Source organism: Pipra filicauda, unplaced genomic scaffold (genome assembly GCF_003945595.2).
Source record: "Pipra filicauda isolate LSUMZ 115617 unplaced genomic scaffold, ASM394559v2 scaffold352_size854550_pilon, whole genome shotgun sequence".
NCBI lineage: Eukaryota > Metazoa > Chordata > Aves > Passeriformes > Pipridae > Pipra > Pipra filicauda.
In genome coordinates, this window is record NW_024104479.1 from 298,931 (window position 1) to 310,760 (window position 11,830).

At 52.1% G+C, this 11,830-nt stretch overlaps 1 protein-coding gene across 1 annotated transcript; it reads right to left on the reverse strand.

Moving 5' to 3' along the window:
- On the reverse strand, window positions 1-4,121 carry WDR73 (WD repeat domain 73). Its single transcript, XM_027717834.2, has 8 exons — window positions 4,046-4,121; window positions 3,680-3,747; window positions 3,454-3,542; window positions 3,154-3,242; window positions 2,528-2,595; window positions 2,070-2,234; window positions 952-1,317; window positions 1-396 (listed from the first exon to the last, which is right to left on the reverse strand). Exons 1-8 carry the CDS (start codon window positions 4,084-4,086, stop codon window positions 182-184), a joined length of 1,101 nt encoding a protein of 366 aa, XP_027573635.1. The 5' UTR covers window positions 4,087-4,121; the 3' UTR covers window positions 1-181.
- Between the last annotated feature and the right edge of the window lie 7,709 nt (window positions 4,122-11,830).

Sequence of the window (11,830 nt, forward strand, 5' to 3'; positions counted from 1 at the left end):
ACAAGTAGCACAACCAAAATTTTTACTATTAGTAAAATAGAACCTTTACAGTTGTTTCTGCTCACTGCAACAGTCTCCAAACGGTATCTGCAGGCAGACAGACACCCCACAGCCCACACAGCTAGAGCAGAGGCAGGAAACGTGCCCCACCTCACCACAGCACCGTCTACCCACACTTCCCTCAGGGCTGAACCCAGTCCCAGACGTGCAGGGAACCGTCGCTCGCTGCAGACAGCACAGTGCGGGGTTTCTGCGGGTGCCACGTGTGCACAGTGACCAGGGCAGGGTCCCCACTGCCGCCCAGCACGTGGCCTTTGTGAACAAAGATGGGCTCTGCTTCCCTGCCAGAGCCGTCCCAGCTCTGCGTGTCGTACACGTGCACAGTCCCATCAAAACCTTGGATAAAAAGGGAGTCAGAGAGCGCAGGGATTAACTGCTTTGCTCCGGTCTGGCTGGGCTCAGGCTCACCTCCCAGCAGGAACAAGGACAAACAGCCCAGACTGGGCTGTGAGAGCAGAGCAGCCATGCCTCTGAGGAGCACAGCTCAAGCAAACAGAGCCCGGGTCAGATCCCAAAAGCTTCTGGAGTGACCAGTGTGAATGTGCAAGGCTCTGGCCAGGAGGCAGCCCTGCTGCCCAGCTGGTGTTATCAATGCCATGCCCTGCAGCCAGGCTGTCGTGGGCACTGTCAGGGCAGTGCCTGTGGTGGGCCTGGGGACTTTGATCACCCGAGAAGGCAGCAGGCACCTCCCAGAACCCATCCAGGCCCCTTCTGGAGTTGCTGGGGAGAGGCAGCTGCAGAGCACGATCAGTTGGATATCTGCTGGCTCCAGGGGCAGCTCTGAACAGCCACCCCATCACTGGGGGGTTTTAGGTGTAGTGAACCGGGCCCTGACAAAAACACAAATCAAAGAAGCACCCAGAAAAGGAGATGTCTGCCCAAAGCACCTACCTGAAACGGCGAGGCAGCCTTGCAGAGCGGGAGCCCAGGACACGCACAGGAACTCGGCGCCCGAGCCGGGAGAGGGGACTCTGGCCGTGGCCGAGGCCAAGGGCTCGGAGGCTTTCCTGAGGTCCGTGAGGGTGAGGAGGCCCCTGCTCGAGAGGCGAGCCACGGGCTGGGCGCCCGTCCCCGAGCCCTGGGCGGCACAGGGGGTGCCCAGGCACCAGCGGTCCCCGGCGGGCACGGGCAGGGCCGTCAGGGCTCCCCGCGGCTGCCGCACGTCGGCCACGCAGAGCCGGCCCCGCACACAGCACAGCAGCGCCGTGCTGCCGTCCAGGAACGCCAGCCCCGCCAGCTCCTCACGGCACAGAGAGCCTGCAGGCAGAGCCGGGGCTCAGCGCTGCTGCAGGGCCAGGCTGCAGGGCCAGGCTGCAGGGTCAGGCTGCAGGGCCAGGCTGCAGGGCCAGGCTGCAGGGCCAGGCTGCAGGGCCAGGCTGCAGGGCCACGCTGCAGGGCCACGCTGCAGGGCCAGGCTGCAGGGCCACGCTGCAGGGTCAGGCTGCAGCCCTGCCCGGGGCAGCCAGCGGGGTGTACACTCAGCAGGCACAGCTCACAGCCCACAGTACCCCAGGGGAGCTGCTGGAGGTCAGAGCAGGCCAAGGGGATGCTCCAAGGGCTGGAGTCCCTCTGCTCTGGAGCCAGGCTGGGAGAGCTGGGGGGGTTCACCTGGAGAAGAGAAGGCTCCAGCGAGAGCTGAGAGCCCCTTCCACTGCCTAAAAGGGCTCCAGGAGAGCTGGAGAAGGACTTGGGACAAGGGATGGAGGGACAGGACACAGGGAATGGCTTCCCACTGCCAGAGGGCAGGGATAGATGGGATATTGGGAAGGAATTCCTGGCTGTGTGGGTGGTGAGGCCCTGGCACAGGTTGCCCAGAGAAGCTGAGGTTGCCCCACCCCTGCAAGTTGGACAGGGCTTGGAGCAACCTGTCCTAGTGGAAGGTGCCCTGCCCATGGAACCCTCTGGCACACACCTGAAAGCACCTGCTCAGTGGAACGTTTGCTACTCAAGCTTGCTTTGCCCAACCCTCCCAGCTCCAAACGATCAGACATTAGGCTTGCTTCGAATACCTGCTGTGTAGACATTTTTCCTCAGCTCCAGCTCTGTGATTTGGACGCTGTCCAGCGTTGAGCCATGAAGGACCCAGGGGGCTCTGGCCGAAATGGTGGCAATTTTCGCCCAGGGCTGCCCCGTGGCATTTTCTGTGGCTATGGTGCTCACAGATTTAATAACATCTGCCAGGAAGAGACAGAAACAGCTGTAGGACACATGGGGAGCCAAGCAACCCAGCAGATTAGGCTGTTTCACAACGACGCCTCACACCGCTAAAAGTGACCTACTAAACCAATAAGAAATCTTATCATGCCTGACCCCCTCTCCAGGATAAATTCCCTCTTTCCCACACATCCAGCATGGACTGACAATAAGCAGAACAAAATGCTTGGCAAGCTGTGAAGGGGGAGCTGGAGATGTTTGATGCAACGACTACACTGAGAAACCCCGTGAGCTCAGAAACACGTCCCCTTACCAGAGTCCTCTGCTGACACCTGCCAGACCTGGAGGGAGCTGTCGGGGGGGCCACTTGTCACCAGCAAGCTGAGGAAACAGGAAGGGTCTCACAAACCTCCTCAGGAGCAGAGAACAGTCTCACTTACCCCAAACAAGACAAACTGGTCTGCTCCTCCTGTGAGCAGGAGCTTTGCCTCTGCTTGGAGCAGAACAGGGGCTGGAAGGACCATAATCTTGTGCAGGGTGTTCCACACAGCCCAGGCAAACACAGCCCCAGGCAAAGGGCCTTTATGAGGATATTTTATGGGGATATGATGAGGAGTTAGGGGGGCTCAGCCTGGAGAAAAGGAGGCTCAGGGGGGACCTTCTGGCTCTGCAACCCCCTGACAGAAGGGGGGAGCCGGGGAGGGGTTGGGCTCTGCTCCCAGGGAACAAGGGACAGGATGAGAGGGAATGGCCTCAAGTTGTGTCAGGGGAGGTTCAGGTTGGATATTAGGGAAACTAATTAGGGAAACTGGGTATTCCCTACCCAGACTCAGGCTGCTCTCGGGGTTGGCAGCCCTGACCAGCTAGGTAGGGAAGCAGGTCTCAGTGGATAACTCCCCTTCCACCTCAGTACTCCCTGGAAGGACCTGGAGACCATACCTGGTGTCTGGCACAGGTTTCAGGCTGTACACCGGGCGCTTTGAAAATCCACCACACTCCACCTTGAAGTCTCTCTCTGGACACAGGCCCTAGAGGGCAGAGGCAAAGCCACTTCTTCACACACAGTGGTGCACAACTTGGGCTCGGTTACCACGAGAAAAGGCAGAGACACGAGACACACTCTCAGTCCCTGGCCATGCCCCTGTCAGAGCAACGGGGAGCAGTGAAGGCCACCAAGCCCTGGTCCCTGAGGACACCAGGAGGGTAGAGGGGTCTGGTGTCCCCTGGCTGCACACCCACCTGCGCCTCCTTCGCCTGCAGCGCCGGCGGTGGGATCAGCTGCAGGATCTCGTTCCCACCGGACTGTCCGTACCCGGCCACACAGACACCTTGGGGGTGGGCACGGCGGGTCAGGGACACAGCGGGGGCTGAGCCCTGCCCGGCCCTCCCTCCCTGAGGCACACCCGACCTACGGCCCAGCCCACGGACCCCCGGAGCTCCAGCCCCCCTCCCGGCCCGCACTCACGGCTCCCGCGGGCCCATTCGATGACGCGGGTGGGCGCCTGGAGCTCGAAGGTGTGCAGGTCGCGGTACCTGCAGGGAGAGGGCGGGTGTGAGGCCGGCGGGGCAGGGGGATGCCGGGGGGGTGCGGGGTCCCGGGGGGGTGCCGGGGGTGCCGGGGGATGTGCCGGGGGGGGGGGTGCGGGGTCCCGTGGGGGTGCGGGTGTGCGGGGGGATGCCGGGGGGGGGCGTGCGGGGTCCCGGGGGGGTGCCGGGGGTGCCGGGGGGGTGCGGGGTCCCGGGGGGATGCCAGAGGTGCCGGGGGGGTGCGGGGTCCCGGGGGGATGCCGGGGGGTGGTGCGGGATCCGGGGGGTCCCGGAGGTCCCTCACAGGCGCAGCGACTGCAGCAGCCACTCGTCCTCCGCCTCCATGGCAACGCCCCCGCCCGGCGCGCCCGGTGACGTCACGCGGCGGCGCGCAGCAATGACGTCAGCGGGGCGGTGCCGCCGCCGCCGCCATGACGGAGAAGGGCAGGAGTGGCGGTGCCCGGTGTGGCGGTGCCCGGTGTGGCGGTGCCCGGTGTGGCGGTGCCCGGTGTGGCGGTGCCCGGTGTGGCGGTGCCCGGTGTGGCGGTGCCCGGTGTGGCGGTGCCCTGGGGACCCGGCCTTGGACACCGCGGGATTGCATCCTCTGGGTACAGTCCTCCTGGAAGAAAACGGAACCCCAGTTAATATAAGTAACGTTTTGGAAAGGGAAAAAAAAAAAAAAAGGTTTCCTGCTCACTGTGGCTGTGCCGCTAAAGCGGCCCACGGATGATGCCCTCCAGTCTGTGTGTGCAATGGTCCGGAGTCCGCACTGACTTTGAAAAAATAAAAAAAAGAAAATATCCCAATAAATTTGGAGTTACTTATTTTGCTGTGCAGAAGGTTTCTTTTCGCCCGAAATGAAGGAAAAAGGAACAGGGGGAAAAAAAACCCCCAAAACAACAAAACTTGACCCAAGCCAGAAAGAAGGTGCTAGGTGCTAAAGAAGCAAATCGGTGAAATAAGTGATCAAACGTAGAATCATGGAAGGGCTCGGGCTGGAAGGGACCTCAAAGCTTATCTCATTCCACCCCTGCTGCCTTGGGCAGGGACACCTTCCACTGGAGGACGTGGCTCAAAGCCCCGTCCAGCCTCGTCCTGACAAAAAGGTTTAATAAAAATCTCAAGCTGCAAACCACATCATATAAATTATTATATATATATATATATGTGTAAAAGAGTGGCTTGTGCATATGAAAATGACTAAAACCTAGAAATGAGACGGAAATAATTCCCCTGCAGACAGCTGTATCAGAATCGGAAATGAGCTGTGCACTCTGTGTGTTCGGGAGCGGAGAAACACAAAAGGGGACAGCGAAAGGGAAAAATGAATTCTTGTATCAATTTACATGACAAATATGTGCTGATTAGTACATGGGCTGACTAAGCTGTTCCTTTTTTTTTTCCCCTACACAAGATGTCACTGGGACAAAAGACTTATCAGCATCTACACGTAAAAATTAGTAGAAGCAGGAGATGGAAATATTCTTCCTCCCTGCTTATCTCCCCAGAGCCGGTGTGTGAGCTGAGCAATTAACAATTAATGTGAGCGACAGCGCCCTCTGACACCAGGCAGCAAACCCAGCAGGTCCAGGCTGTGAGCTGATGGCACAGCCCCTCTGCTCTGGGACAGGCTGGCAGAGCTGGGGGGGTTCACCTGGAGAAGAGAAGGCTCCAGGGAGAGCTGAGAGCCCCTTGCAGGGCCTGAAGGGGCTCCAGGAGAGCTGGAGAGGGACTGGGGACAAGGGATGGAGGGACAGGCCAAGGGGGAATGGCTTCAAACTGCCAGGGGGCAGGGTTAGATGGGATATTGGGAAGGAATTCCTGGCTGTGTGGGTGGTGAGGCCCTGGCACAGGTTTCCCAGAGAAGCTGTGGCTGCTCCATCCCTGGAAGTGTCCAAGGCCAAATTGGAGCAACCTGGGCTAGTGGAAGGTGTCCCTGCCCATGGCAGGGGGTGGAACAAGATGAGCTTTAAGATCCCCTCAACCCATCCCCTCCTGTGACTGTGTGATTCTGTGAAGACAGGGAGAGCTGGCACCCCTGGCACCCACCCTGGGCACCAGCTTGTCCCCGTGTTATTCATGCAGGAACCAGTTTCCTGCTCGGGCTGAAAGACCCGAGCATGCCATTTATTGTGGTGTATCCAGTAATTCAGTGGAGCTTCCCGTGTCACTCAGTTTTGAGTACCTGGTGGTGGATGCACCAGCCCCTTGTAGGTGCATTCCCGCAGGAACAGCAGAGGATGGAAACTCTCGTGCTGCTTTGGAGGGCTCGGAGCGAGAGGGAGGTGAAGGGACAGGTCAATCCCAAACACCTGCCAGGAAGCATTTAGTAACAACAGTGTGTATTCCCAAGCAAGTGTTTTAAAGGGCTGATGTCAAAATTATCTTTGCACTGGCTGGACTCACATTTGAAGCAGCTGAACGGTTGAAGTGGGTGTTACAGCACCGAGGAACACGTCGGTCCCTGGTGGAGTGGCTGCAGTCAGGCACAGATCATTCCTCTTTTTCCCAGGGCAGTGGCCTGCACAGGCAGCCAGTGGAGCAGAACAGTGACTGTTGCCACATCATTAAAACTCACTGTGTTCAGGAGGTTTCTTACAGACATGAACAGATGTAGCATCACAGTTTGGTTGCAGGGATTAACTTTAAACTGAAAGGGATAAAATAATGTCTGGTGGGCACAGGGCAGAATCTGGAGACCAGGAACCTCCTGGAAGTGAACAAATGACTCTGGGTTTTCGCAATGCAGTGTAAGCTTTAAAGCTCCTGAGCATAGCTCAGTGACTGCAAAGTGGTGTTAATCAAACTAATCCAGAATTTCCGTCAAGTACAAGAACACGGAGCAATTATGCATTAGAGAAGGATTAGTGAAGGTAATGGGTAATCAGGGTGAGAGCAGAGCGATCCAGAGGCAGAGCACAGCCGTGGGTGGGGTTTTCTTGGCAGCAGGGGTGTTGCCTGGCACTGCCCATGCCCAGCCAGCTCACTGCTGCAGGCTCCTCCACGTGCTCTGACCATTTCTTCACCGTTACATCTGACACCACAAAAACTGCCTCAGAGGGAGAACTGAGACATGTTAGCATTCCCCTGGCAGAGTTCCCAGGTGCTTTGATGGTAGGAGAGAGGAGGAGGAATTGCTTGCTCTCTCTCAGAGAAACAACCCTGTAAATGCTTTGGCTTTTGCAGAACTATGCATGGCTAAAAAAAAATGCTATTGCTGCAGTCATCTTAAGCATGAGGACTCACCTCTCTTCTCTGTTGAACAAATACCACTTTATTATTATTATTGTTATAAATTATCCTCTCGCCCTGGTAGGTTCTCAGTAAACTCAGTGAAACTGTAGCAATTTATAAACCCGTGTTTCCGTCATGAGTGCTGATAAGTAATATTTTCATCTGAATGCTTCGTATTATTATCAGGAGGCAGCATCTCTGAATGTCACTCCTCATTTCACTCACCCAGTGCAATCACGGTGTGCTGGCAGAGCCCAGGCTGTCTCTATAAATAATCCACACTCCAAGGTACAAAAATAACACTTTGTCTCAGCTCTGTCGAAAGCAGGGGCAGCAATGACAAAAGTTCTCACAAGCTCTAAGAGCATTTGCAAATCAAAGCAAATAAACTATTTTTTCTAACCCACCTGTTTCTGAAAACAACTGTGTCAGTCACATCCAATACCAAACGATGTCAGAGCAAACTGATTTCCTTCAAAAACATGGAAACCGAGTTTCTCAACAGCAAAGAACCAGCAGAGGTGTGCATTTCCACATTGCTAAAGCATTTTTGTGTGTAATTTAGGCAAACTGGAGCAGGACAATTTAGATTTGCTCACCGTAAGGTGGGACTGGGGGGGCCTTCACTACCTGCAGATGTGGTGAAGTAACGAGGAGAAAAAGAAGCTGAGCCCACACAAGCCTGGAAAACTGGTGCTCAGAGCTTGCAGCTTCTTCTGCTTGATGAAATTCTCATCTATTTTTTGTTTCATGTAAAACTGAGACGAAGGTTTGGAGCAGAAAACACATTATGGGAATGCAATGCCTTGTACAAGGCAGCTGCCTGACCCTCTGGATATTAGGATAATGCTATTGCTGCAGATAACAAATAATATTAGTTGAAAATGGTTTCTAGCTCTTAGGCAAAATTATTGTATTGTCGGATGTGATGAGCGAGGGAAGTGGAGGGGGGTTTAGCGTCCCATCTTGGCAGTTATGTGATATTGTTCTGCATGCTGCTTGCAAGCCTCTCCACCCTCCCTGCTCCAACCTTGCTGTTGGACACAGGTGTCAGGAGCCAGCTGAGGCGTTGGCTTCCCCCCTGAGCAGCCAACAGCATTTCCAGCTGAAAGGGTCCAGCTCCTCAGGGTGAAGGAACAGGTCCCACTGTACAAGGGGAAAATGGCTTCTAAGCTGTGCAAGATCCTTTGGGTGGGTTTTCTTCTCTCATGTAGCCATGCTGGCAAAGAGGGGCTGCCCTCGGGCTGCTCCCCTCCCTGCAGACTCCTCTCCTGCTCAAGAGGTCCGAGGAAGGTCCCCTCCTCCTCGAGGCTGAGTCCCAAAGATCCTGCAAGAGGGGACACAAGTCCAAATCATGGTTAAACAATCTTATACATGTCAGGAGAGGAGCACTGGAAGCACTGGGTAGTGATAATCTCTGTTTCATGATGCTGCAGCCAACACAGGATTATTACACAGAGTTTTTATGGTTATCCTTTAAACAGGATGTTAAAACATAAAGATGTTGAAACATCAGAAAAATCCTGAGAATGGTTGAAAGTTTGGAAAGTGTGTGTTACAGCCAGAGCCTCTGGACACCCATTTGCTAGGGAGGAGTTGGATCATTGTATGTGAATGTACCTGGGCAGCAGGGATCCGGTGTCAGACAAAGAACAAAAAAACATCCTATGGTGGGAAATGAGTTACACCAAACTGGAAATAAGGCTTAAGTTTTTAGCAGCGAGAATAATACAAAAAGAACATGTTGCTGGTTGTTATGAACGGGTCTTCGCTGCTGAACACTTTGTTAGGGGGAGGATTTCAGTGACAACTGAAACCACCAGACTAGAAGCGGTGGGTCGCTGTGCTGCAGGGAGACTTTGGCTCTCCCAGACCCAAAGGCCACGGGGCAGAGATTTGCACTGGACTATTGGCCTGCTCTGGAGGGAAAAGGAGTTAAATAAGCTCTGAATGAACAATCCCACTTTCTGATGCTTGACAGCATTGACAATTCATGGTGGTTTATTGTGTGTTGCTTCCTACTGTCTTTCCTAGTGCAGGAGCCCGGGGCTCAGGCTGTTGGGTGGCAGAGGTGGTTGCACACAGACAGGGTTTCACCCAGCTGTCCACGCTCCATTTTTAATTACCTTTAACTTTTCCCACTCTTCTGCAGTCCTGTCAAGTGATTTTGCAGTTTTCTTACCCGGCAGCAACAGAGTCCAGGGTCACCTTTGTCATTTGTAGGGAAAGTAATTTCTGTCACCCCTGAAGGTCTTAAATGGAGGAATTAAAATAATGCATCCTCCGTGGTGGGGGAAAGTGTAAAGAAACACAGTACTGCTCTAGTTCAGCTTTATTTAGTGCATCCATGGCTTTATTTAGTATATTTTCAGGGTTTTTTAGCGCATTCAAAGTTTTATTTAATGCATCGGTGATTTAGTCACTGGAGGATAGAAACCAAACCAGAAAATCATAAATATTACAGCAAGTCTACTAAAAAAAAAAAAAAAGAATCATCAGAATAGGCTGGAAGACGTTAACAGGATATGCCCCAGTTCAGGGGAAGCAAACAGAACTCCAAAGGCAACAAATTTACCAGAGCACTGAAATAATAAATAACACGAGGCTACCACACTGCTGCAAATTTTACCCAAATAAATCTGAATTATTTTAGAAAGGGACTCAGATGAAAACACAGAATTTCTTTTGACTTCCAGGTCATTTCCTAGTACACGAAATACTAATGGTAATGATTTGCACTGTAATTTTTTGGGCTGATGGAGGTCATCATCATGTCTTTTACCACGGTGAGAAATGTTCCATGACGTTCAAAGACACTGTAATAAAAAAGTAGTAATAAAAAAGTGTATTAGTGAGTTCAGCTTAGATGGAGGGGGACACAACGTGTGGCAACCCTCATGGATCTTTATTTTATATAATGTAGCTCTACAGCTGCATTATTCACATAAACTTGGGATCCTTTTTTGGGTTTCTCCAGGAAGGGTAGGACAAAGTGTGCTGTACTTTTCCATTTATTTTACATTATGAGCATTTAAGGTTCCTGAGGTACAAAGATTTTCTTCCTTCTCAATAGAAAATACTTCCTTTGTTGCTCATAAAGATTTCATGCAGATTGGAAAGGACTGTTCTGCCCAAACCCTATGGAATATGCTTGTTTGCTGTGGAAAAATAGAGCAGCATTTTGGAAACTTCCAGCAACTTCTATTCAAGCCACAAAAGAGCTGCTGCCCTTTCATGGGCACAAATTTCCTGGGAATTTATCTATTTTCTCTAACATTGGGCAAATCAAAATTAAGAAAATGTTCAGCAGAAAAAACCCCCCAAAAGCACCCTTATTTTCGTTAGGTTTAGGCTAAAAAGAGAAGGAGAAATGATGCTTAATTAAGTTTTTATGCCTTTTCTCGGTTTCCTTATCCTGATTTAAAAGAGGGGGAATAAAGCTTGGAAATGTTTTGTGTAAGGCCACAAGCAGCTTAGAGTGATGGTTGATCTCATGCAATTTCCAAACTTTATTAAATCTCTGGTAATTTTCAGATTGTTTTACCTTTCACCCAGAAAATCATCTCCATAACCATATGGGAGAGATCCACTTAATATGACAAATAAATAGATTTTCTGCCACCCCGAGATTTAAATACAATTGATATTTTGTTTGCTCTCTACCTCTCATCTAATCTAACCTTCTCCATTTCTCATCCTTGTTGTTATTTGTTTCTAAACTGGCAGGCTTTGAGGATGTCATTTGTATTAAAAAATGCCAGGCTATTAAAAACCCAAGATAATTTATTGTACCAAAACAAAATTGCCAGCATGTAATCTCCTTAAAATTAGCATCGATTTGAACTTGTTTTCAGACACAGTGCATCAAACTCTCATCCCTTGGAGCCCGTTGACATGGATTACAGTCATATTTTTCCATCCTCGACCCCCATAGAAAAAAGTAAATCAAATTGAAGCACTTAATTAAGCCTGAAAAATATTTTCCTGTTAACAGAATAGTGGCAGCGATAACTCAGTTGTCCTTTGGAGCTGTAACAAGGTTTCCCCCTTCCTTAGTGTTATCCTTGGTGGGAAGTGTGTAACTCCTGCAATATATCAAGCTGCTGCTCTGGATCCCGGGCGAGCTGCTGCCCTGCTCCCAGGGGATGCTCCCGGGGAGGTTTTCCTGGATGTGGCACCTGGGGACAGGGGTTAGTGCTGGCCTTGGCAGCGCTGGGGGAACGGTTGGATTTGATGATCTCCGAGGGCTTTTCCAGCCCAAACGATTCCATGGGTTTTATGATCCTGTGGCTGCCGGAGCAATTTCCCACTCGAATTTCCGGTTGCATCCAAGTGCCCCTCACGGTGGAGTCCCTGGCTGCCCGTGTTAAAGATCCTCCCTGTAAACATTCGGGAGAAGCTGCATTTCCAAACATTTACATTTGTTCGGGAATACTAATTTCGTTTTGAAATACTGATTCTCACGCTCGGGTGGCAACGCCACTGAAAACAGTGCAAATTGGTCTCTCAGTGACTTGGAGATCTTTGGAGTTTTAGGAGTGTTTTTCAGAATAATTAACATCCAGGGACAGCACAATCAGAGCTTGCAGAGCTCGGGGCTGGAGTGTGCTGAAGCCTCAGGGAGCCCGAGCATCAGCTGGCCTGGGTCCTAGAGAGCATGAGTGGGAGCTTTAAAGACATTAAAGCCTTTCAACTGTATTTTATTTTGCAGCTCTGACATGATGAGGAGTTCCAGGGGACTTGTTCTGTGGAGAGATGTTACACTTTGGGCCGCTCTGCAGATGTGGGGCGTCAGCCTGGAGCCACGTTTTGTCCAACTGTAAATAAACTCCTGAGCACTGCTGTGCCCTGCGGG